This window comes from Leopardus geoffroyi, chromosome A1 (genome assembly GCF_018350155.1).
Source record: "Leopardus geoffroyi isolate Oge1 chromosome A1, O.geoffroyi_Oge1_pat1.0, whole genome shotgun sequence".
Lineage (NCBI taxonomy): Eukaryota > Metazoa > Chordata > Mammalia > Carnivora > Felidae > Leopardus > Leopardus geoffroyi.
Genome location: NC_059326.1, coordinates 108273185 through 108299880, shown reverse-complemented (window position 1 = coordinate 108299880; position 26696 = coordinate 108273185). Strand labels below are relative to the sequence as shown.

Here is a 26696-nt window from a genome sequence, read left to right as displayed (position 1 = left end):
CTCAGTCTCCAAAGACCTAGTAAGCTGATCCAATTCTAGAGCCCCAGACAACTGAGGCCTGCTTTTGTGAAGAGGATAGGAATGGGGATAATGAAACCCTTTTGTTCGCGGTCTTTCTCTTAGCAAACTGCAGTTTCCATCTACTTGAAAATATTTTCTAGCCACGGGTAGAGAAGCATCTCAATTTGGGTGGATCATAAAACACTCTAACCTTAAGCCTTGTAGGTTTACAAACCCGGTGTCAGCAACACCTGAAGGATTGTCTTATTGCAAAGAAATAATGAACAAGAGGCTTTTGGTGACTCAAATATTTGCATACATCAAGAAAGGCAGTTTGTTGCATCTATCTTATAAAAGAGACTTGACTGAATATATGAAGCTTTCTGCTTCCAACTTGGCAGTAGACCCAGAACATTTAGGACTCCTTTTTCCTGGAATTGTATTCATATATGTTCAGTTGAATCTTCCAGTCGGTCATGGAAATCTGTCTCTTTTTGTGCCATTAGCCTCAGAATGTTACCTTATTCTGTGAAATTATTTTCTGCCGCATCTGTTTCATTACTCTTTTCTTCCCTTTAAACAGAATTATACTTCAGATGGCCTTAAGACAAGTTTGTTAAGTTTTCTTCGTCTCTTAAAGTTAATAATGCAATAAGATAGTGCTAGAGAAACCATATCTACTTGAGCCACCAAACTCGCTCAACCAAATTACAGTCATTACCAAAAAAACCCCCACAAATAATATTTTTTTCTTAAGAAAAAAAGACAATTTTGGGGTACCTGGTTTGCTCAGTTGGTTAAGCGCCGACTTCAGCTCAGGTCATGATCTCACAGTTTGTGAGTTTGAGCCCCACATCGGGCTCTCTGCTCACAGCTCAGAACCTGGAGCCTGCTTCAGATTCTGTGTCTCCCTCTGTGTCTGCCCCTCTCCCACTCACACTCTGTCTCTGTCTCTGTCTCTCTCTCTCTCTCAAAAATGAATATTAGGAAAAAATTTTTTAAACAATTTTGTAACAATAATTTTAGGAAATTGGGAAATATTAATGATTGATTTTCAGATTATTTATGTTTATAATCAATATTCGGTAATATTAAGGGAAAATACACCATGTGTTCATGCTGTCAAATCACTTTTTACTTACACTGAATTATATTAAAAAGTAGCCCGGGGTCATCATATTGAACACTGTCCTGGAAGTTTTTGGCCAGTGCTGTGTAACAAGAAAAATTTTTTAAAATAAGGTAGAATGGGGAGGATAATATCATTACTTATTTGTGCATATCATATGAACATTTATCTTGAGGTAAGATTTATCTGCTGATAGCAGAAATCACAAAGGTAAAGGGGTGCCTTTGTGGCTCAATCGGTTGAGTGTCTGTTGATTTCAGTTCAGGTCATGATCCCAGAGTCATGGGAGTGAGTCCTTTGTTGGGCTCTGCACTGAGCATGGTGCCTGCTTGAGATTCTCTTTCTCCTTCTACCCATTTCACCCACTTGTGCTCTCTTTCTTCTTGTCTCAAAAATCAAAAAATTAAAAAGAAATGACAAAGTTTGAAATTTAACTGCATGAATATTTTAAATTTTCCTGTTAAATATGAAAATAGGAAAACATGTGCCACTTTATAGTAGACTGAGCGTTGTTATCTAGTATTGGCATAAATTCAGTAAGAAAGAGCATAAAGAATACCAAAAAGTATTTTTAAAAAGAAGGAATACTAAGAATGTAACTAAAATTGTTCTCTTTATATTCCAGGATGATAAAATATTATAGCCTTTTTGGAAAACACTTTGGCACTATATTTCAAAAACCTTAAAAATAAGCATGTCCTTCCTTGAATTCAGCAATTCTCTCTCTCTCTTCTTCGTCTCCTCCCCCATCCCCCACCCTTTTTGGATTTTCTTTGAGGAAATAATCAGATTGCCTGGAAAGGTTTATCTACTAGGGAAGGGGAGGGGGGTATTATTCATCATAATGCCATTATAAAAGATATGCAACCTAATGTTTGTCATTAAAGGTTCGTATGATGTAAAAATATAAAATACATATTATGGGGTTGCCTGGGTGGCTCAGTGGGTTAAAGCATCTGACTCTTGATCTCACGGTTCATGAGTTCACATCCTGTATCAAGCTTTGCACTGATAGCAGAGAGCCTGCCTGGAATTCACTCTCTCTACCCACCTCTCTGCCCTTCTCCTGCTCACACAAATGCACACGATCACTCTCTCTCTCTCAAAAATAAGTAAACATTTTTTAGAAGAGAATTTTTTTTTTTTTTTAACGTTTATTTATTTTTGAGACAGAGACAGAGCATGAACGGGGGAGGGGCAGAGAGAGAGGGAGACACAGAATCGGAAGCAGGCTCCAGGGTCTGAGCCATCAGCCCAGAGCCCGACGCGGGCTCGAACTCACTGACTGCGAGATCGTGACCTGAGCTGAAGTCAGCCGCTTAACCGACTGAGCCACCCAGGCGCCCAATAAACATTTTTTAAAAAATAAGTATATCTTAAGGAGTCCTATGCCTCCATTAAAAACAGCTTATTTTTTTGTATGTGTTTTTCTGTGAACATATATTAGTATTTCATCACCTGAGAAGGCTGATATATTCATTTATCAATAAATGCAACACAACAGTGATTTCTGTTAACCTCCTGGAATAGAAATGTATGTATCACTGTTCAGAGGGAGCTTTTTGTTCTGAATTGCTTTTTGAAGAGTTTAATTGTCTTGAAAATAACAAGGCACACTTTTGTATTCATGTAGATATTCCTGATCAAGTTATAAGAGTTTTCAAAGCAGATCAACAAAGTTGCTACATTATCATCAGTAAAGACACTACAGCTAAAGAAGTTGTTTGTCATGCTGTTCATGAATTTGGTTTGACTGGTGCGTCTGACACATATTCTCTCTGTGAAGTTTCTGTTACTCCTGAGGGTGTCATAAAACAGAGAAGACTTCCGGACCAGTTCTCCAAGTTAGCTGATAGAATTCAGCTCAATGGAAGGTGAATGTGCTTATTAGTGAATGTATTTTATTTCTAGATGTGTTTCTTTTTTTTAATGAACTATAATTAGCCTACAGTGTTCTCTTAGTTTAAGGTGTACAGCATGTTTGACAGTTGTGTACAGTGTTCAGTGTTCTCCACGATGAGTGTAGTCACTGGACAATGTTGTCAGCCTGTTATTGGCTATATTTCCTCTGCTGTGTGTTTATCTCCATGAGATATTTATTACATAACTGGAAGTTTTTAAGTCTCTTAATTCCCCTTTATCTAGATGTGTTTTTGAAGATCATGTGTAAAAACAGACATTTTAAGTAAAAACATCACATCTTAAGGTCACTGAATTCACTCTGAAATTAAAGTAGGATTTCTCTTTTTCAGCTTCCTTGTCTCCATAATTACGTAAATGGAATCTCAGAGTGTTAGCTCTCATAAAGACTACCTGAAAATGAGAGGAGAGAGAGGACAATTTGCTAAGCTATTTTAGCCCTCCTGCTGAAATAGTCTTAGAACCACTGATGTAGTCCAGTCCATTTTTTACAGAGGAAACCAAGTGATACATATCTTTATATGTATTTGACAGTATATGTGTTAAATTATAAATTTGTTTTTAATGTGACTAAAATTTACGTGGGACAAAAGAAGGCATAATTTTTAAATGAGCTCCGAAAATTATTTGATCAACCAGAAGATTGTTTCTATAGTGCATTTGTTCTTTATGCTGGTGGTTTTCTCTGAGAATAATATGTTCTCTTTAGTGACCTTAGATTTACATGTAGAGTAAAATCCTTAGAAACCTTACAGAGATTGCCTGTCATGGATGCTGTTAAAAGAGTGGGTTAACTCTGCTTTGCTAGCTACACATAGTGCTTAAAGAGCACAGACCCTGGAGCCAGGGTGCTCAGCAGTCTGGGTAAATTCTAGCTCTGGCCATGTGACCAGGGTGTTATTTAGTTTCTCTCTGCCTGAATTTTCTCATCAAAAATATGGGGATGATAATAAATAGAAACTACCTCATAAGAATGTTAAGAGAATTAATGAGTTAACCTACCCTATAAATGTTAGATATAATTAACTAGTGTAATGGGTCTCAACACATTTGTAGTATTCTTTTAGGCATGTGAACAGTATAAAAGAAGAAAAAGAGGTATAGTATATAGTTGCTTGACTGTAAAAATAGATGAGATACAAACTTAGGCTTGGATCGAGTTGTATACCAGAAAAGAATAAAGTAAAAGTGACGTGTGACACAGCATGTTACCTCTTTGTCCCCAGCAACAGCCTTGTACAAGATATGTCCCAACTGTGAAGCTTGTCTCTTAACTTTTAAGTGCTATAGAATTGTTGATGTAAAAAGAAGAAAATGAAGGTCTTTTTTATGGTTGCTGATCAGTACCATTTGCTGGAGTGAGGTTTTGTATTTAACAAGGGAGAAATCGTTAGTGCAAGGGTTTCTCTCCTTTACAGGTATTACTCTTCTTTGCTCCTCTTGGGAATTCAGAAATGAAGAAGAAAATAAGCATAGGAACAACTTCTGAATAGATTCAGGTGTTTATTCATGCTGTCCATGAACAAATACTTAACATAGTACCTGCTATGCATCAGATACCTTCATATAGGCCTTATAGAACTTTCATCCTCAAGAATATATACACAATTATTGACACATTTTGTGAGTAGTTGCGTAAAATGATAAGGTTCACGGCACTATCAACATTATTTTTACTCTTTAAATTTTTCTCATTTAAAATGTTAATTTGCTGGAGCACCTGAGTAGCTCAGTAGGTTAAGTATCTGACTCTTCATTTCTGCTCAGGTCATCATCTCATGGTTCATGTGTTTGAGCCCTGCCTCGGGCCTTGTGCTGACAGTGCATAGCCTGTTTGGGATTCTCTGTCTCCCTCTATCTTTCTCTCAAAAATAAATGAACACTTAAAATGTTAATTTTCCATTTCATCTACAAATGAATAGTCTGCTAATATTTTTGACAAAATGTTATTAACCGTATAATGACATTTTGACAAGTTAGATACGGAAGATGCTCTTATAAATGTGAAATCACTTATAAAAACAATTTTTTTTTTAGGTATTATTTAAAAAATAACATGGAAACAGAAACTTTATGTTCAGATGAAGATGCCCAAGAACTAGTTAAAGAAAGCCAACTGTCCATGCTGCAGCTCAGTACCATTGAGGTGGCCACTCAGCTATCAATGAGGGACTTTGATTTGTTTCGTAATATTGAGCCTACTGAATACATCGATGACCTTTTTAAGTTAGATTCCAAAACAGGAAATACTCACTTGAAAGAGTTTGAGGACATTGTTAACCAGGAGACATTCTGGGTTGCTTCAGAGATTTTAACTGAACCAAATCAGCTCAAACGAATGAAGATTATTAAGCATTTTATTAAAATTGCACTTCATTGTAGAGAATGTAAGAACTTCAATTCCATGTTTGCAATAATAAGGTAAGTTTGTACAAATAGTTGTGTATAGTTTTGTTGTATTAGATATGAAGCTAATTTCTTGTGTGTTAAGTGACTAGGAGAAGAAAAGTCTGATTAACAGGTTTTTTAAGTATTGTTAGAGTTAATATGTTTTCCCTTCTGGTGATAGTGGTTTTTTGCTTTTTGTTTCTTCCATCTTTCATTTAAACTTTTTTTTTTTTTTTTTTTTTGGCTGAATAAGGTTGATTGCCTTGCCATTTTTCTTCCTTTCTCTCCCTTTGGCATACTCTCTTTGGATATATGCCCAACAGTTGGTCTTTATCATCAGACTCCAGTACTGTGCATCTTTCATTATCTCCCTCACTGTGATTTGGCACTGAAAAATCATAGTGTGGTGTCAGTACTCTAATCTAAAATTGCTATTTTGAAACAACAACAGTAATAATGCAACTGTTTGGTAAGCTCATTCATCAGGTACTGCCTCACGTATCACTGGGTGTGTTGTTGTCCAAACAAGGTAGGCATTAGAATTAGAATTACAAAAATTTGGTTTATAAAAGCCCAGAAAGTGTGGATGGTTATATGAGCTGGGTATCTTCTTCCCCTGACTCACTAGGTTTGGCTGAGATTGATAATTTATCTTCTGACCCTCCCCTATAGTATAGTGCTGATCATTAGAGGGATTCCTCTCAAAGGAAGTATAATTTTAAATCGGGAGGGTAGTTGCAGTTTTGTGCATTTATAAGGCCACGTGCTTACATATAGCAGCATAATTACATCTTAATCCCAACTATGTATGCCACGCCGCACCCCCCCCCTCCGCCCAGAATTTAATTATGGCTTGTTCCTACCCTCACATGAGATAGAATCTTTATAATCATAAATCTGTCATGGTAATAAGAAAGTCCTTTATGAAGTTAACCACTGGATACACTTTAATTAGATGCTTTAGGAGGAGTTTTGGGTTGGGGCGGGGGTGTTTTTTGTTTGTTTCTTTTTTTTAGGAGGAGTATGGAACAGAGTTTAGCAGTGACCTTTAGAATCAGCTGCACTTGTGTCAGAGTCCTGCCTCTGTGGTGTAGTAGCAATGTGTCAGTAGAAAATTGAAGACCATTTTTTGTTTTGTTTTGTTTTGTTTTTTGTTTTTCATCTGTAAAATGCAGGAATCACACTTCATACTGACAGTTTTTAACAGCTGAGTCTAAAACAAGGGAACAAAAATGCCATTGATAAGTACTTCGAAGGTTAGAAATTGAAACTGTGTAGGAACAGGCTTAGTTTTGGAGTAGTGTGAATAAAACTGACACCAAGAGGATTTCTTTGTAACAAGAGAGTATAAAAGGTAAATGGCTTAAGAGTCATAACTAGTGACCATCCTGAATGTTGGGGTGAAGAAGAGAGTCCAACCAAGAGATAGAGGATGAATAAAAGAAATAATACACCAGCACAGTGATGATCGTGTCACTAAAGCCAAGGAAAGAATGATTCAAGAGAAGGTGGTGGACAGTAGCCCCAAAATGGGTATTTGGTTAAGAGGTTTGTTTTGTTTTAAAGAGCGTTTTATTATACACATTACACATTTTCAGTAGTTCCTGAAAAATTAATTGCTTTGTTCCTCCTATTTTATGTTTAAGTGTATCAGACAAGATAAAGCACATACCAACTTTCCAGCAGAGGTGACACAGGTGAACCAACCAGTTCTGCCTACTATTAGATACTATATTTTATTTATTTGAGTTCTTTTTCTTAGTCTTGCTAAGAGTTTGTCAATTTTGTTTATCGTTCCATTGCTTTTTTATTTTTATTTTTTGGCCTCTATTTCTGCTGTGATATTTGTTATTCCCTTCCTTTTCCTAACTCTGGGCTAAGTTTCTTTTTCTAGCTCTTTGATGTGAAAAGTTAGATAATTTATTGGAGATCTTACTTACTATAGAAAGTTATCACTAAAATTCTGTATTAGAAATCGTTTTTGCAGCATCCCAGTGGTTTTGGTATGTTGTGTCTCCGTTTTCCTTTTTGAGAGATACTTATTTCCCTTTTGGTTTTTTTGACCCATTCACGGTTATGTTGTTTAATTTCTACCCATTGGTAGATTTTCACATTTTCCTCTTCTTAATTCCTACTTTTCGACCATTATGGGCAGAAAAAAATATTTAGCATGATTTCAGTCTTCTTAAATTTGCTAAGACTTTTGAGGTTTAGTTTATAATCTCTCCTGGAGAATGTTCCGTTCATGCTTGAGAAGAGTGAATATTCTGCTAATGGTGAAAGACCTGTCCAGTGTGTATTTGTTAGGTCCATTCAGCCTAAGGTGTGGTGCAAGTCCCATTTCTTTATTGATTTTCTGTCTAGGTAATTCATCCATTCCTGCAAGTGGGGTATTGAAGTCTCATACTAGTATATTGCCGCTTGTTGCTCCTTCAGGTCTGTTACTGTTTGCTTAATATAGTTAGGTGCTGAAATGTTGGGTGCATGTATATTAATGACTTTGATGTTTTCTTGATGAGTTGACCCTTTATCATTATGTAATGACCCTGTCTCTTGTTACCATTTTTGATTTAAAGTCCTTTTTATCTGATACAAATATAGCTACCCTGCTTTCACTTGGTTTCCACTTGCATGGACTGTCTTTTCCATAGTTTGATTTCCAGCTTATGTGTGTCCTTTAAGCTAAAGTGAGTCTTTTGTAGGCAGCATATAGTTGGGTCTTGCTTTTTTATTCTTCCACCCATTTGGTGGGAGAATTTCAATCCACTTACATTTTTTTTTTTTTTAGATGAAGTCATAGTGTCTTTTATTTTTTTTAATTTTTTAATGTTTATTTATTTTTAATATGAAATTTATTGCCGAATTGGTTTCCATACAACACCCAGTGCTCATCCCAGGAGGTGCCCTCCTCAGTGCCCATCACCCACTTTCCCTTCCCTCCCACCCCCCATCAACCCTCAAGTTTATTCTGTTTTTAAGAGTCTCTTATGGTTTGCCTCCCTCCCTCTCTAACTTTTTTTATCCCCTCCCCCTCTCCCATGGTCTTCTGTTAATTTTCTCAGGATCCACATAAGAGTGAAAACATATGGTATCTGTCTTTTTTTGTATAACTTTTTTCACTTAGCATCACACTCTCCAGTTCCATCCACGTTGCTACAAAAGGCCATATTTCATTTTTTCTCATTGCCAAGTAGTATTCCATTGTATATATAAACCGCAACTCTTTATCCATTCATCAGTTGATGGACATTTAGGCTCTTTCCATGATTTGGCTATTGTTGAGAGTGCTGCTATAAACATTGGGGTACAAGTGCCCCTAGGCATCAGCACTCCCATATCCCTTGGGTAAATTCCTAGCAGTGTTATTGCTGGGTCACAGAGTAGATCTATTTTTAATTTTTTGAGGGACCTCCACACCGTTTTCCAGAGCGGCTGCACCAGTTTGTATTCCCACCAACAATGCAAGAGGGTTCCCATTTCTCCACATCCTCTCCAGCATCTATAGTCTCCCGATTTGTTCGTTTTAGCCACTCTGACTGGCGTGAGATGATATCTCAGTGTGATTTTGATGATTTGTATTTCCCTGATGAGGAGTGACGTTGAGCATCTTTTCATGTGCCTGTGGCCATCTGGATGTCTTCCTTAGAGAATTGTCTGTTCATGTTTCTGCCCATTTCTTCACTGGATTATTTGTTTTTCAGGTGTGGAGTTTGGTGAGTTCTTTATAGATTTTGGAAACTAGCCCTTTGTCCGATATGTCATTTGCAAATATCTTTTCCCATTCCGTTGGTTGCCTTTTAGTTTTGTTGATTGTTTCCTTTGCAGTGCAGAAGCTTTTTATCTTCATGAGGTCCCAATAGTTCATTTTTGCTTTTAATTCCCTTGCCTTTGGAGATGTGTCAAGTAAGAAATTGATGCAGCTCAGGTCATAGAGGTTTTTTTCCTGCTTTCTCCTCTAGGGTTTTGATGGTTTCCTGTCGCACATTCATCCTTCATCCATTTTGAGTTTATTTTTGTGATGGTGTAAGAAAGTGGTCTATTTTCATTTTTCTGCATATTGCTGTCCAGTTCTCCCAGCACCATTTGTTAAAGACACTGTCTTTTTTTTCCATTGGATATTCTTTCCTGCTTTGTCAAAGATTAGTTGGCCATACTTCTGTGGGTCCAGTTTTGGAGTCTCTGTCCTATTCCATTGGTCTCTGTGTCTGTTTTTGTGTCAATACCATGCTGTCTTGATGATTACAGCTTTGTAGTAGAGGCTAAAATCTGGGATTGTGATACCTCCCACTTTGGTCGTCTTCTTCAATATTACTTTGACTGTTCGGGGTCTTTTGTGGTTCCATACAAATTTTAGGATTGCTTGTTCTAGCTTCGAGAAGAATGCTGGTGCAATTTTGATTGGGATTGTATTGAATGTTTCGATTGCTTTGGATAGTATTGGCATTTTAAACAATATTATTTTTCCAATCCATGAGCATGGAATGATGGAGAACTATCTATCATGCTACTGGAAGTCAAAATAAAGCTGGAGTAGCCATACTTGTATCAGACAAACTAGACTTTAAAGGCTGTAACAAGAGATGAAGAAGGGCATTATATAATAATTACAGGGTCTATCCATCAGGAAGAACTAACAATTATAAATGTCTATGTGCCGAATACAGGAGCTGCCAAATATATAAAACAATCACAAACATAAGCGACCTTATTGATAAGAATGTGGTAATTGCAGGGGACTTTAATACCCCACTTAGAGCAATAGATAGATCATCTAGACACAGAATCAATAAAGAAACAAGGGCCCTGAATGATTCATTGGATCAGATGGACTTGACAGATATATTTAGAACTCTGCATCCCAAAGCAATAGAATATACTTTCTTCTCGAGTGCACATGGAACATTCTCCAAGATAGATCACTTACTGGGTCCCAAAACAGCCCTTCATAAGTATACAACAATTGAGATCATACCATGCACACTTTCAGACCACAATGCTGGGAAACTTGAAATCAACCACAGGAAACAGTCTGGAATACCTCCAAAAGCATGGGAGTTAAAGAACACCCTACTAAAGAATGAGTGGGTCAACCAAGCACTTAGAGAAGAAATTAAAAAAATATATGGAAACAAACGAAAGTGAAAATACAACAGTCCAAACGGTTTGGGATGCAGCGAAGGCAGTCCTGAGAGGAAAATACATTGCAATCCAGGCCTATCTCAAGAAACAAGAAAAATCCCAAATACAAAATCTAACAGCACACCTAAAGGAAATAGAAGCAGAACAGCAAAGACACCCCAAACCCAGCAGAAGAAGAGAAATAATAAAGATCAGAGCAGAAATAAACAATATATAATCTAAAAAAACCTGTAGAGCAGTTCAGTGGAACCAAGAGTAGGTTTTGAAAAAATAAACAAAATTGATAAACTTCTAGCCAGGCTTCTCAAAAAGAAAAGGGAGAGGACCCAAATAGATAAAATCATGAATGAAAATGGAATTATTACAACCAATCCCTCAGAAATACAAGCAATTATCAGGGAATACTATGAAAAATTATATGCCAACAAACTGGACAACCTGGAAGAAATGGACAAATTCCACACACTTCCAAAACTCAAACAGGAAGAAATAGAAAATTTGAACAGACCCATAACCAGTGAAGAAATTGAATGAGTTATCAAAAATCTCCCAACAGATAAGAGTCTAGGACCAGATGGCTTCCCAGGGGAATTCTTCCAGACATTTAGAGCAGAGATAATACCTATCCTTCCCAAGCTGTTCCAAAAAATAGAAAGGGAAGGCAAACTTCCAGACTCAATCTGTGAAGCCAGCAATACTTTGATTCCCAAACCAGACAGAGACCCAACAAAAAAAGAGAACTACAGGCCAATATCCCCAATGAATATGGATGCACAAATTCTCAACAAGATACTAGCAAATCGAATTCACCAGCATATGAAAAGAATTATTCACCATGATCCAGTGGGATTCATTCCTGAGCTGCAGGGCTGGTTCAACATTCACAAATCAATCAGTGTGATACATCACGTTAATAAAAGAAAAGAACCATAGGATCCTGTCAACCGATACAGAAAAAGCATTTGACAATATTCAGCACCCTTTCTTAATAAAAACCCTCGAGAAAGTCGGAACAGAAGGAACATACTTAAACATCATAAAAGCCATTTATGAAAAGCCCACAGATAATATCATCCTCAATGGGGAAAAAGCGAGAGCTTTCCCCCTGAGATCAGGAACATGACAGGGATGTGTACTCTCACCGCTGTTGTTTAACATAGTGTTGGAAGTTCTCGCATCAGCAATCAGACAACAACAGGAAATCAAAGGCATCAAAATTGGCAAAGATGAAGTCAACCTTTCACTTTTTGCATATGACATGATACTATACATGGAAAACCCAATAGATTCCACCAAAAGTCTGCTACAACTGATAATGAATTCAGCAAAGTCGCAGGGTACAAAATTAATGTACAGAAATCAGGTGCATTCTTATACACTAATAATGAAGCAACAGAAAGACAAATAAACTGGTCCCATTCACAGTTGCGCCAAGAATCATAAAACACCTAGTAAACCTAACCAAAGATGTGAAAGATCTGTATGCTGAAAACTATAGAAAGCTTATGAAGGAAATTGAAAAAGATACAAAGTCCATTTACACTTAGAATGATTACTGATACATGGGGACTTTTACTACTGCCATTTTATTATTTTCTGGCTGTTTTGTCTTTCTTTTTTACTCCCTTGCTGTGTTCTTTTGTGAATTGATGATCTTCTGTGCTGATATGCTCTAATATCCTTTTCTTTGTCTTTCCATGAGTCTATTATAGGTGTTTGCTTTTTGGTTACCATGAGATCTGCATGAAACATAACAATTTATTTCATGCTGATACTACAATCATATGCAAAACCCTTTTACTCCCCACCTTTTATGTTTTTAATGTCAACAGTTTGCCTTCTTAGATCCTGTATTCATTTACAAATTATCCAGGAATCTTAAATGCTGCTCTCCAAATCTCCCTCCTCCTAGTCATGGAGCTCCCACTTTAATGGATATTCTGGGTCTGGATCTTCCAAGAGTAAAATGAGTGTCTTTGACAGCATCCTACACTATTAGGGAAACCAGGCATGTACTCACCAGCTCTCCCTCTCTCCTGTGGGAAAAATCACCAGCTATCTAGTTACCTTTCAACTGTGCTGCTTTGGAGAAGAGATGATGCCAGCAAAATCAAGCTCTTCTCTTTACCTACTTGAATGCATCCAAACCTTTTTGTTTTTTTATTTTGTTTTACTCCAGCTGAGTACTGGAACTTCTCTTCTGGAAACCTGGGCTTCCACAAAGTCTCTCTCTCTTCTTTAGGTGACTGAGTTCTTGTTCTGCAGGCACTCCCAGACTACAGGCAAGGGGGGCACAAACCACTTCATAACCTCCTATAGGTTCTACAAACAGTACTAAAGACGGTCTCTTACCAATACACTTGTAAACAAGGCTTTCCCGAGCCCCCTTGGCGAATGATGCTGGGTTCCACACATGCAGTGTTATTCATGAGTAGATGCTAGACTTTTGTTGTTTGGTTGGAGGGATAAAACAAGGGATATCTTATGCTGTCATGATGCAGACATCACTCTCTGTAATCAAATCTTGGTTGAAGTTTGTTTTCTAGTCATTTTATAAAGGTCTTGTAGAAATTCTATTTGCTGAATATATTCGAAGTGTCTTCCTGTTGTCTTTGAACGTCCATCACATTGTGGCTTTAAAATTCTTGTCTCACGTGTTATTTCCTGGTAATGTCATAGACAATAGCTTCATAACTAGCATTTTATGTAGCTGTTCAAATCTCTGAGATTTCTGCCCATGTTCTGTCCTTGTCTCTGATGTCCTTTACCTTTACATTTGTGTTTCTACCTCTCTTTTAGTTCTGTATCTGGTTCTCTGGGACTGCAGTGCCTGTTCAGTCTGTAGTGCCTGATTTGTTTCTGTAGTTTTCTCAGGTTATACCTTTGAATATTTTTTCAGTTCCATTATTTTTGTTTCCTTCTTCCAAAGATAGCAGTTATTGCACATTTTAGATCTCCATTCTCTTCCATATCCATTATTTTCTCTCTAAAGAAATAGAATTTCCATTGATTGCTGATTGCTTCCACTGATTGCTTTTGTTGATCCTTAACACAACTTGTGCACGGTCTTTTTTTTTTCTTTTGTACGTTCCAGTATGGCCTTCATTTCTGTGTTGGTTTTTATATTTCTTTCATTTCTTTTCTGAACTCGACTAGTTTTTTTTTTTTTTTTTTTTTTTTTTTTTTTTTATCACCTTCTCTTAACATATTTTCTCTAAGCTCTTTATACCACTCAATTAAGCTGTTTACTTTATTCATTTGAAATCATGGCTAGGTCATTGATTTTTATTTGATTGGTGGCAACATTTTTCTTACTTGTGTTCTTTGTTAGTTTTCCTGTACCAACTATTTGCAGGAGGTTCATGTGGGAGAGGATCCAGGGCATTATTTCAGGCTAGCAGGAATTGAGCTTGAATGTGAATTGTTTTTACCCTTCCCTCCTTCCTTCCCTCCCTCCCTCCCTCCCTCCCTCCCTCCCTCCCTTCCTTCCTTCCTTCCTTCCTTCCACTACGTGGAGATGGGCAGCTTTGGGGCTGCTTACCACTCAGAATTTCTACCTTCTGTCCTGTCTCACTGTTAAAGGTATTAAGGTATTGTCTCATGAAGATATTATCTCACTCTGTGTACTTAACCTGGCATTCCCTGGTAAAGAACACAGTCAAGCCCCCACCTAATTCTGTCATCCTATGGATTCTGTTGTGTTGTCTCCAATAGGATATTTGCTGTTCTTGCCTTTAGGGTGAGGTAGCCACTTCGGAGAACTTCACCAGCTTGCATTGAGATCTTTAACCATGCCCATTCTTTTTCAGCATTTGGCATTCTCCTGTTTAATCTTGACTGTTTATTGGCAACCTTTTAATGTGTTTAGGAGTTACAGATATCTTAGTTTCTGTGAAGATGAAATTTGCATTTCTGTTATTGATCCATAGAGTTTCTTGGGATGATTTCTGAGAGGCAAAGGGAACAAAGGTATCTTAACTCCGCACCTTAAAATCAGAAGTCAAGAAAACATTTTAAGTACAGTGGTGTGCGTAAAAGTCAGGTGCCTGGGAATAAAAGAGGGGTTAACTGGTTAGAAAATTGAAGCATTATATATGCAGGATTCATGTGGCAGCCTACCTGCCTGATGGTAGTATAGACATAAAGGGATAGAGAGGAGCGAATGGGCATGTTTTTCAAAGGAGGGCTATCTGAGCTTAAAATCCTGTCAGAAGAAGACATTGAATATGTGGACGCCTTGGGGGACAGGATTAGAACCTAGAAATAGGGAAGTATTTGAATCAGGGACATGAGAGAACAAAACCTCGGAAAGAAGGCTGCCTCAGCTCTAGAACTTGCCTCAGTTATTATAGCAATTGTGGCCAGCATTACTTAAACCACTTTCATAATAGACAGTGTCTTCATAAAGTTATTTTCTAAATAAAGCAAAGAAAACTTTGTGATATTTTAAGTTTTTTTTTTTTTTATATTTAAGTGTCTATTTTATGGAAATACTATGTTTGTCTCAATACATGCAAGCTGTAAAATAAAGGCTACAGTCTACAACTATACGCAAGTAATGTAGTTCTTCTGGTATAAATTTTCCTGATTGTAACATCAGAGAGCCCTTTTATTTTTTTTCCCATGGTTTTGGTCTCTTCATTTCAACACATTAGAAATATGTCCCTATTTATTTTATCTTTATTAGAGAAATTTGTTGTATACACTTTACTGCCCTGAGTCTTCTCCCTTATCCAAGTCCCTTATTAATGTTTTTATTCTCATCTTTGGCAGTGGCTTGAACCTGGCATCTGTAGCACGACTCAGAGGTACTTGGGAAAAATTACCAAGCAAGTATGAGAAACACCTCCAGGATCTACAAGACCTTTTTGATCCATCTAGAAACATGGCAAAATATAGAAATATTCTTAGTAGTCAAAGCATGCAGCCTCCAATTATTCCACTCTTCCCTGTTGTCAAGAAAGATATGACATTTCTACATGAAGGTATTTAAAAGTTACTTGAAAATTAGTGTGTTTAGCTTCAGCAAATTCCACAGAATTGTGATGTATTATATTTTTCAGCCTTTTATATCACAAAAGCTTTACCTAATTAAATGTAGCAAATTTTAGAAATCAAAACCCACATTATTGACAAAAACAAATTTAAGTGTTTTCCCTCTGCATTCAAACTTAAATTTGACTTACACCCACATCAGATTGTTTGTTCATATTTTTTATTTTGTTTACTAATAATTTTCCTTCCAAACTTTTTTTAATTGAATTATTCAACACATTCAATACAGTAAAGTGACCATAACAAGAGAACAGCTAAATGAATTACGACAGAGCAAACTCCCATGTAAACAACTCACAGGTCAAAAATAAAATGTTGCTAGCCTTGCAGGAGCCCTATTGATGCCCCTCTCTAAAAACCGTCCTCATTCTCTTCCTCAAAAGCATTGACTGTCCTGACTTCTAATACTGTGGTTTAGTTTTATCTGTTGCTGAACTTTATATAAATGGAATCACATAGTATATTTGTTTTCTTGCATTTTGGTTTGGTTTGGTTTCTGGCTTATTTTAGTCAATACTAGATTTATGAGATTTTCCCATGTTTTTTGAGTGTAGCTGTATTTCATTTTCAAAACTAGTATTCCATTACCTGAATGTAATACAGTGGATTTATCCATTCTCCTGATGAGCATTTCATAGTTTTCCACTGTTCACCTATTACGGATAATGCTGCTTTGAATATTAATATCATTCATAGTGGATTTTATTATGGATGTGATATTCATATAATCAACTTTAGAAAACAGTTTGGCATTGTCTAGCAAAAGTGCAACACTGGCAGTGGTGCTAGAGTTAGTGTTCCTCACCAACACCTGGTAAATTCATTCTTTTATTAGGTTGTTTCTTATTTAATGCATTTTTAAGAATTTCTTATAAATCCTGGGTGTAATACGATTTGCCTTTTGAATCGCTTAAGGTTATCTTTTAATACACAGCACGTTCTTCGTTTTAAAAGACTAGCATATGGATCTTTTAGCATGTTTCACTTCCAGTCTCCCTGAATTAATTTTTGTATATGGTATTTAGTCTGGTAACTGGCTAACTATACACTGTTTTACTATTTTTCTAGTGTTACTCTAGGCATTATATTTATACTTAATTAGTTGATATTAATTAGGTTAATATTCATTAGTACTTTTCTGTGTATTGGGCAGTGCAAGGAATTTAGAGTACTTGAATTCCATTTACTCACCTACCAGTTTATATGCGCTTGTCATGCCTTTAACTTCTACGTGATCTTATCATTTAGAGAAGTCAGTATTTATCTTTTTCTAGATGATGTTACTGTTTTTATTCCTCTGTTTTCAAAGCTTCCATGTGGTTGGGTTTTTTTTTTCTTCCTATAGAATACTATTTATTGTTTATTTAAGTACAAGTCTGCTGGTGATGAAATATCCTAATTTCATTTATCTAAAAATATCTATACTTCATTTTTAAGGCATAATTTTGGTTTGCAGTGGTCTAAACATTTTAAAAGACCATTTCATTGTGTCCTGGCTTTTATTGTTGATACTGAGAAGTCATTTGTCAGTCTTATTTGCTGTTCCTGTGATTATATTCCGCCCTTCTTCCAATAGGTGCTTTGTAATTGTCTCTTCTCTTGGTCTCTTTTTTTTTTTTTTTTCCTGTAGTTTTGCTATGATGTAGCTAGGTGTGGCATTTGCTTGTTTTAGTCCTGATTTGTTTATAAGATACCTTGAAACCTATGTTTTGGTATTTTTCATCAGTTTTGCAAAAATTCTCATTCATTTTGTCTTCAGATTTCTTACCTACCCTCTTCTGACCTCTATTTTAGGGATTTTGATTTTGCCTGTCTTAGACATGATGACTGCCTCTATTGTCTCATACCCTCTTTTCTCCATTTTTCATCTTTTTGTCTAACCATGCTTCATTCTGGATGTTTTCTTCCAACTTACTGTCCAGTTTATCAGTTCTTGAACTATGTGTAATTTACTCTTAAATATATCAGTGAGTTCCTAGCCAGTTATTGTGTTTTGTCAGGTTTACAACTTACATTTTTTTTTATCTCTGTGTTCTCTGCTAAAGTTCTTAGTGTTGTTTTCTACATCTTTGCACATATCCAGCTTAGTTAAAGTCTTTGTCTAATAACTCCATCCTTTGTGGGTCCTTTTCTGTTGTCTTTGTCTCCTGTTTTCATTTGTCATCTCTTCTCCTGACGTCTCTAGTTACTTCTGATCAAATGGATGTTGTGTATAAAAGATTACAGAAATAATTTGAGGTTTCAGATGATGTTCCATTCCTCCAAAAAGAAATAAAACTTGCTTTTGCCAGGCAGCTAGGTAAGCTAGCAGTCCAAGATCACCTTAATCCATTTTTACATTTTTAAGATATTTTAACACTGAACTTTTATCTTGGTCACAACTAGTTCATCATAGTCCCAGGATAGCCCTTCAGGATCCCAACCCAAAGCACTGGAGGTTTACCAGGACCTAAGGTGTTTTCCTCTAACCTAAGAAGTCAGGGTGTCACTAGTTAGTTTTTTAAGCTCATCATCCCCTTTTCTGAATCAGTAGATGCCTCTAGGGTCAGGCACTGGGAAATGGTAAACCTTTCCCAGATCTTTCATTCTTCTTCCAAATCTTCACTTCCTTGATAGCTTTTTATTGCCTTAAAATACTTGTTTTTTCTATTTTTGCTCAAATTTTCTAATTATTCTCAGCAGGAGGGTTGTTCTAATTAGTCTTAATGCTTCCTCTCTATCACTCCTTTTTCATAAGGAAATACTCTGATAGGCTTCAAATATATTTTTCTGACTTGTTCCCTCAAGACATGTTTATGTGACTTGGAAGTTTTTGTTTTTGTTTTTTTTTAATGTTTATTTATTTTTGAGACAGCATGAGTGAGGGAGGGGCAGAGAGAGAGGGAGACACAGAATCCGAAACAGGCTCTAGGCTCTGAGCTTTCAGTGCAGAGCCCCATGCGGGGCTCGAACCCACGAACAGTGAGATCATGACTTCAGCCGAAGTCAGACGCTCCACCAACTGAGCCACTCAGGCGCCCCTAGTGACTTGAAAGTATTTTTGGTGATTATTTTGTTACTAGCTCACATGTTGAGACCCTGAACAACTTATATGTTCATTGTATAGATGCTCTTTACCATGAGAAAGCAGACCCCACTCTATGTTTCAGACGCATTAGGTTCTCAGACTTGCCATTAGGAACTTAGAGTTCCACAGAGGCATCTCACAGGCTACCAGAGTAGATAAATGGGGTCACAGAAACTATAAAAGACAGGTGTGAAAAAGAAACACTACTATAGACCATCACACTGCCTTTTAAACATACAGTTTTTACCTTGTAGTCTGAACTTGGTAAGCCATCAAATGGGCTAAGTCTGATCTCATAGCTATCCTCTTCAAAGAAAAGTAGATCATTTTGAAAGTTGTGTGAATTTTTCCTCAGAGCCCTACTGATTACAACAAATAAAAGTTATGGAACTTAAGAGCTAGCACAAATGTAAATGCAGATTTTGGAAAGAAAAGATGAATGGCAGACCAGAAAGTGTTTACTTTATGAGCCAGTCACCTTAATTTAACTAATAATTGCCATTGGGGAAAACAGATCTACTCTTACTTAATCCCCCACTAGAACCCTCCCTTTTTAAAAGCAGTCAGAGGTTTTCATGGGATATATTCCATTTGTTAAATGTTGACAATTCATTTAACACTTTTTTTAAGTATTTTATTTATTTTTTTTTTCTTGATTTTGTCTGACCTATACATTATTTCCAAAGGTACTGTTCAGTTTTCAAACTTTGGGAGGTTTTATAATGTTTCTGAGTTTATTCATTTATTTTGAGAGGGACAGAGAGAAAGCACAAGCAGGGGAGGGGCAGAGAGAGAGAGGGAGAGAGCTGACTCTGTACTGAGAACAGAGAGCCTGATGAGGGGCTCAAACTCAAAAACTGTGAGATCATGACCTGAGCCAAAGTGAGACACATAACTGACTGAGCCAGCTAGGCACCCCTTAAAAGATTTTAAACCAAAGAAAACTTACTGGGTTAATTAAGCCCATAGGTCACTCTTTGTGACCTCTGGCTAACGCTTAAGTTTTCAAGTGTAGATACAGGTACCTGATAGAGTGGGCTGAGCATCTAGACAGTAAGATTTCAGGAGCCACACATTTTATAGATGTGCCTTTAACATCGTGAAATTGGTTTAGAAGCTATGTAGCTTATCAACTTCCAGTACTTGTAATCACTCCCATAGGAATAGAATTCCTCCTAGTTAGCTCATTCCCTGGGAGCATAGTTGAACCATATCTGCTTTTATCGGTTCAAAACAGAAGTGGCAGTTTCATAAAGATGGTTCTGATTTGTGCCCCCAGAATAACTTGACTTTTCCTACCTTCATATGGGCATTTTAATTTTGAAAATGAAAAAGTTGGTTTTATTCCGTAGGGAATGACTCCAAAGTAGATGGTTTAGTGAATTTTGAGAAGCTAAGAATGATTGCCAAGGAAATCCGTCAAGTTGTTCGAATGACTTCTGCTAACATGGACCCAGCTATGATGTTTCGACAGAGGTATGGCATTGAAGTCTGTAGAAGTGTTACAGTGGCATCAAGTGATACAGTAATAATATTTATCATTTATTAGCCATCTCCCATTTGCTGTGCACTGTATGTCAGTCTCCAGTAATCATTTACCACAGCAACCCTTTAAAGGTAGGTGGTATGGGTTTCTTTGTACCTATGAAAAAGTGACGCTCAGAGCATTTAGGAAATATGCCCAGAATTATGTAACTTGCTGAGATTTGAGCCCTGGTTCTGTATTACTTTTTGGCATACGTGGATAATTCTATCTTGTTATGTTAAATAACTGACTTAAATATTAGTCTGCACGTGCCTTTTATTTTTACTAAATGTTTTTAAAGTTCTATTTCTATTAAAATCATACTTTATTTTTTTTAAATATATTAGTTTCCTCAAGCCATAGTACTACTGTTTATTTGTATGCAAGTTCTTTAGAGAATTTAGAAAGTGCAAATGTAAGCATGTTCTATCATTAATAAAAATGGAAAATGTTATTTGTATTCCATATTAACCTGATCTTCTAAGAATGAATGCTTTTTAAAATTCAGTTTTAATGTAATAACAGAGACTTTCTCAAACTCAGTAAAACTTAGAGAAAGTGTGTTGTCAAACCCTTCTCAGTAATTTCTAAAATTTTCAGGGTAAATAGATATTAGGGTTCTAATTTACGGGACTTAATTTCTTCCAGGCCTACGTGTATAACTTCAGTGTATAAGGCTTTCAAAAATGAAATAGGCACAAAGATAGGCACGGTTCCTCTGGCTAAAAAAAAAAATACAGTCCAGTAAGGAAACAAAAACACTTGTTTCTTTAAAAATCAAAGGTGGAATTTTTGTAATCAAACAGTATCAGTATGTGTCAGTATAGGTGTTTTCTTCTGTTTTACTTAGATTACTGTTCAGGAGTCTTTGTTTTTGTAAGTAGTTGATTTGATAGTTGGCTCTAGTGTAGAGATCCTCAGAGAACAGACGAAGGGGGCTGTCACTCTCTTCGCTACCCATCCCGCTCCGCCCTTAGGAATCCAACATGTAAGGAGACATGTCGTTGCTCAGTAGTATGGAAGCAGAAAACAGTAAGAACCAGGGACCAAAGCAAACCTGGAGGAAGGTTTGTTGTTTGTTTGTTTGTTTTTTAAGTTTTTGCCTTTGTTGCTTGTTTCTGTACAGTGGCCCCACTACTGCCTGTTGTCTTACGTGGACCTCCATTTTCTCATATATGTTAGCACCCCCCTTCCCAAAAACAATGGATTTGTGCCCCTACAGACCAGTAAATAACATACTAAGTACCAGCTATGCTTCAAAAATGAACAAAGGAGGAAAAACCTAAGGAGGAATTTAATAAACTTGGCCATTTTCTGGGGCATGACCTGGGCTAAGTAGACTACAAGATAGGGGAAAATAAAACATTCATAATTAGATTGGACAAATTGAATTGGACTGAACTTTTCCTGAATCAGTTTTCTTTTTTAACCAGTACTTAAATGCACTTTTTCTTTAAGCAAGTAGTTATCCATTTTTGTGGTGTATATTATATAGTGTGGAAAAAGTAACCTCTTTCATTCTAACAGTAATCTGACAGAAAACAGTTTGCTGAGAGAAAAGCAGAGTCTTGGGCCACCTGCAGCACATGGACTCTGGCGAGGGGCAAAAAATAAAATAAAAAGCAATCTTTATTCAGTCCATTTGTAGTATAAGGATATGCAGTATCCTATTCTGATGTTATACTTTTACTTAAATTTTAAGTTGACTTCTTGGTCAAAATTACTTTTAAAGTACATTGTTGGAGAATTTCTGCCCTGAGAAATGACATTATAAATCTTTATGTTCCTTGTAACTTCATCTTGTCACTGAAAGGAGTGCTCAAAAATCCTTTCAAAAAAATGTTCAAAAATTCTCTTCCTTAATTTAAGGTTTACGTCCCTTAAAAACTCTAAATTCAAAATTTATAGTAAGTATTTTTTTTCTTAAGTTGCTTATTAACATAAGCCTATGGTGTGAATTAGATATTAGAAATATAATTAGCCTTACAGCATATTTTAAAGAATATTGTGGGTTTGTTGGCTTCCGGTACACATCCTAATTCATTTTACCCCCTCTGCATTCCATTAAAGTCATTTTACTGTTAAGCTGCCATTTTTTCTTAGTAAAATTTTTCTGTTCTATTCTGTCTCCATAGTTTCTCTGACTCTCAACTGTTGTCTTTTTTCTGTGCTTTCCTATTCAAACCCATGCGTCAATGTTTGTGGCTCTTGCTTACAGGAAGAAGAGGTGGCGGAGTCTGGGGTAAGTGTAGAGATGAATGCACCTGAACCAGAGGTTGTGCAACTCTTAACACGTACTGCATCCTTTTCGTTAATGCACGCGGATGAACTAGCATGCGTCCTGTTAACCCTGTCAACCTACGCTCCTCACAAATGCCTTTTGCTAACAAGGTGAAAATAGTGATAGAAGTAGCTTTTTTTTCCCATGGACGTTTCCATTGTTGGTGTCCCGTAAGTCCCTTGTAGATTTTAATTTAGTAGGGTCAGTTAAAAGAGGATGATAGTAAATATTTGTTGTGTGCTTGTTATGTGCCATATATTGTTCTAAGCACTTTATAAGAATTATTTAATTCTCCATGCACCCTGTGAGATAAATACCAGTATTCTTATGGTGCACGTGGGGAAGATACACTTGTCTCAATTAAAGCTCACTAATGCTAGTTCATACTTAGGTAGTCTCACTCCAGAGTCCATGCCATTTTCTTTTTCTCAAATCCCTTATTGTGGGGCGGCCTGCTTGGCTCAGTCATTAGAGCATGCAACTCTTGATCTCTCAGTCATGATTTCAAGCCCTGGGCACGAAGCCTCCTTTAAAAAGTTTGTTCACGTGTCTTAATGTAATTATCTAAATATGTAATTACATAAAAATGAATGAAGTTTGTTTATAAAGCTTATATTTCCATCAGTTTTACAAAAAGAGGCAGCTCTTATCCAAACTATACTATAAAGTCAGTAAATGATTGAAATGGAAGATGATTTTCATTCTTCAGATCTACTAATACCATGTGACATAAACAATATTCATTGAATTTTATTTTAAATTTGTACCATTTTAAATAAGAGACTCCTTTCTCTCTGTTTAAACTGTGATATAGTCAAGGGTGCCTGGACAGCTCAGTGTGTGGAACATTGGTCTTGGGGTCATAAGCTGAAGCCACACATTGGGGGCAGAATTTACTTTAAAAAAAAAACTGTAATATAATCTGAAACTGCCACCTTTTGCTGTTCAGGTATGTTCGGATCTCTCCTTATACATAGGTATCTCTTATTTAGAACCCTAGAATGTTTAGGACCTTATAAATCACCAATGTATCCTTTCATTTTTAGATGAAGAAAGACAGTTTTTGTGAATGAAGGGATTGCATATGAAGGATTTTTGTTATTTTAAGACTAGAGTGAATCATGAAGTCAGATGCTTTAATTACACACAAAAAGGATTTTTTTTTTTTTTTGTGAGCCACTTACTTGAACTTGAGTCTTGTCTTATCTGTGATCCTGTTTTCTGTTGAATTTTGGTGAACTTGAATTTCCTTCTACATTCTTCCTTCCCTGTGTTTTTCTCATGTGTTTCCTTCTGTATTATACATTTATGTCTTGTTCTTTTCTGGTTCTTTTCACTGAAAATAGAAATTGATTCTGGCATTACTGTTATGAAGAAAAATACTTGATCAGCACATTCTAGTAGGAATTTGGGCTGTTGAATGACTTAGGTTAATACATTCATTGTTTGTTCAGTTTTAGGGTTGCATTGTATGATACTTGCAGACAGTAGGCATTTTTGTTATTTCATAGCGTTCTTCTGTTTTGGAACTAGTTTAGAAGGCATTTTATTGTCATTTATTACAATGTTCCTAGAATTTTGTATCCTAGATTTGTGGACTTTTTTTTTTTTTTGTATCAGTAAAGGTAAAATTACTAAAACATTTGTATTAAAATTCGTTCCTAAATGTTGGCACTTGATTTTAATGCATATATTTGAATCTAAGACATCATCGATTGTTGGACACACCATTATTTTATGTACTACTAAGAAAAAAATCACTTAAGTGCCTTCTTACCACTGAAAATGTTTTACTTTATGCTTATTTAAAAGAGCTCTTATGTAAACTTAGATAGGTATTTTTATCACATAACACCCTTTTACATTCATTAAAAGAAAAATGTGAGCACATTAAATTGGTTTATTTAGATCTCTGTCAAACTCACTCATATTTAGAATATGAATATTCTGAGTTACTAGTTTTTGGGTGTTTTTCTCTGCACGGTATTTTCTTTTGTGCCATCACCTGTATTGGTAATGAAGTATTTCTTAAAACAAGCCATTAGAGAAGTAAAAGCTGCTGGTGCTGGGCTCTTAGCTTGGCTTTGCATATATTTAGAGCTGTCCTCTTTTTGACAGCTGCTCTGAGAATGTTGAACATGTCACATCCACTACCTTCTTAAAATCATTTGGTTACTGGAGATTAAAAGAGTAATTCACTAATGTTGTTGGCTTTTCTTCCCAACCATTCTTCAAGTTTTGAAGTTTTTGTGTGTACATGTAGTGACAACCATGTCACAGATTCTGCCTGACCAGCAGCAATCAAAAGTTGCTTTCGAATGTAAGACACATCTTAATTCAAAGATAATAAAATTGAAAGAAAAAAATACTGTGACACTTTTACAACTTTTGTTTTGCTTAATTTACAGTGAACACATTAGGGTTTTATTGTCGGTTTTAAATAGTATGGGAGCACTGCTAGAACAAATTGTTCTTTGTGATCTGTGTATTTAGAATATTTTAGGGTAAATATGAGGCTCGTTTAGATAACCCATAGATAACTTTATTATTTTGGAGTGAGAACTGCATTTAGAATAAAAATCATTTAAGAACTTCGTGTTTCTAGCCTCATTAGACAGGACAAATAGCATTGCTTTTCCTGTTTTCCATTGGTTCCAGATGTGGCCATTATAGAATGAGGTTTGCCACAAAGAGGTTGGGTGAAGCTATAGTTTGTTTGAACTGTGGTTATTTCTACCCAGCTTGCAATTCATCGCAGAGGCATTGCAAAGAAAGTTCCCAAGTCCCAGATCCTCAGTCCAGAACCACATATTGCCTAACCATTCCAAGTGTGAGTGGGAGATTGAGCTTTCTCTTGTACTTCTGGTCTCTGACTCTACGGAATTGAGTATAAATGCCTATTTTTCTTTTTGGTTGTTCTCTTTGAATTTTGGCCAAAACACTTAGTGGTTAAATTGGTTAGCTTTCTAAGAATGGCCTGCTGTAGATAGGAATGGTGATGGCTATGGCATGTCCGAAGAAGCAGCACAGATAAGCAAAGCTCCTGTAGAAACTCCCTTGCTCAAGAATCCTGGTATAGAGATCTGGCTAAGGATGGCCTTGTTCTGACTCAGACTCTTGCCATATTTTCAGAGTTTGGATGGCCTCCTGGGACTGCTGTTTACTTGTCCCAGCTGTGCCATGGATTGCATAGGCACAAACACAGATTTCATGGAATTTGTTGCTGGGGCACGGGGTTGGAGGGAGGAGGAGAAATTAATATCTTACTCTTTTGAATTCTGCACTTTGCCGAATCTTAAAACTTAGAACATAGCCATGTGTGCCATATTACTTTGCATTAATGCTCTTCATCTTTTAACTCATTTGCATCAGCATGCAGTAGCATTAACAGAACAAACTTCTTTTAATCTTCAATCTGCCATGTGTAGTTCTCATCTTTACTGTCCCTCATTGTGATATCCATCATCCTACAGGTCATTGAGTCAAGGCAGCACAAACTCTAACATGCTAGATGTTCAAGGAGGTGCTCACAAGAAAAGGGCACGCCGCAGCTCTCTGCTCAACGCCAAGAAGCTATACGAGGATGCCCAAATGGCAAGAAAAGTGAAGCAGTATCTTTCCAGTCTGGATGTAGACACAGATGAGGAAAAGTTTCAGATGATGTCATTGCAGTGGGAGCCTGCCTATGGTACCTGTAAGTACAAGTTTTCACTTAATGTGATGTTAAATAGTACAACAAAATAGACATTATATTACAGTTAAGCTTAAGTCCAGTGAAAATTAACTTTCTCTCAAAAAGGTTTCTGACATCCCAAGTGTCAAATGATCTCTTATCTGGATACTGAATTCCATCCGTTCCTAATTGCCATGTGTAGGAAACTGAGGGTTGAAGAATTCTTTAAAAAGCATTAGAGGGGAGGCTGGGTGGCTCAGTCAGTTAAGCATCTGACTTCAGCTGAGGTCATGATCTCATCATAGTTTGTGAGTTCAAGCCCTGCGTCGGGCTCTGCCCTAACAGCTTGGAGCCTGGAGCCTGCTTCAGATTCTGTCTCCCTTTCTCTCCGCCCCTTCCCTACTTGTGTTCTCTCTTTCTCTCTCAAAAATAAATAAATAAACATTTTTAAAAAATTATAAGGAAGTTGGGGCCCCTAGGTAGCTTGTTTGGTTGAATGTCCAACTTTGGATCCTCTGT

The 26696-nt window shown here is 36.6% G+C and overlaps 1 protein-coding gene across 15 annotated transcripts in view; it reads left to right on the top strand.

Moving 5' to 3' along the window:
* Positions 1 to 26696, top strand: part of RAPGEF6 (Rap guanine nucleotide exchange factor 6) — a 191365-nt gene that overhangs the window by 145918 nt on the left and 18751 nt on the right. For 11 of the 15 annotated variants that reach the window (XM_045487967.1, XM_045487913.1, XM_045487960.1 and 8 more), the window contains 6 exons: positions 2763 to 3003; positions 5087 to 5470; positions 15350 to 15561; positions 20051 to 20174; positions 22442 to 22465; positions 25978 to 26198. In XM_045487967.1, the coding sequence (XP_045343923.1) occupies positions 2763 to 3003; positions 5087 to 5470; positions 15350 to 15561; positions 20051 to 20174; positions 22442 to 22465; positions 25978 to 26198 (1206 nt within the window). The remainder of the gene's footprint in view (positions 1 to 2762; positions 3004 to 5086; positions 5471 to 15349; positions 15562 to 20050; positions 20175 to 22441; positions 22466 to 25977; positions 26199 to 26696) is intronic. The other 4 variants (XM_045487928.1, XM_045487918.1, XM_045487902.1 and 1 more) reach the window with 1 other exon arrangement.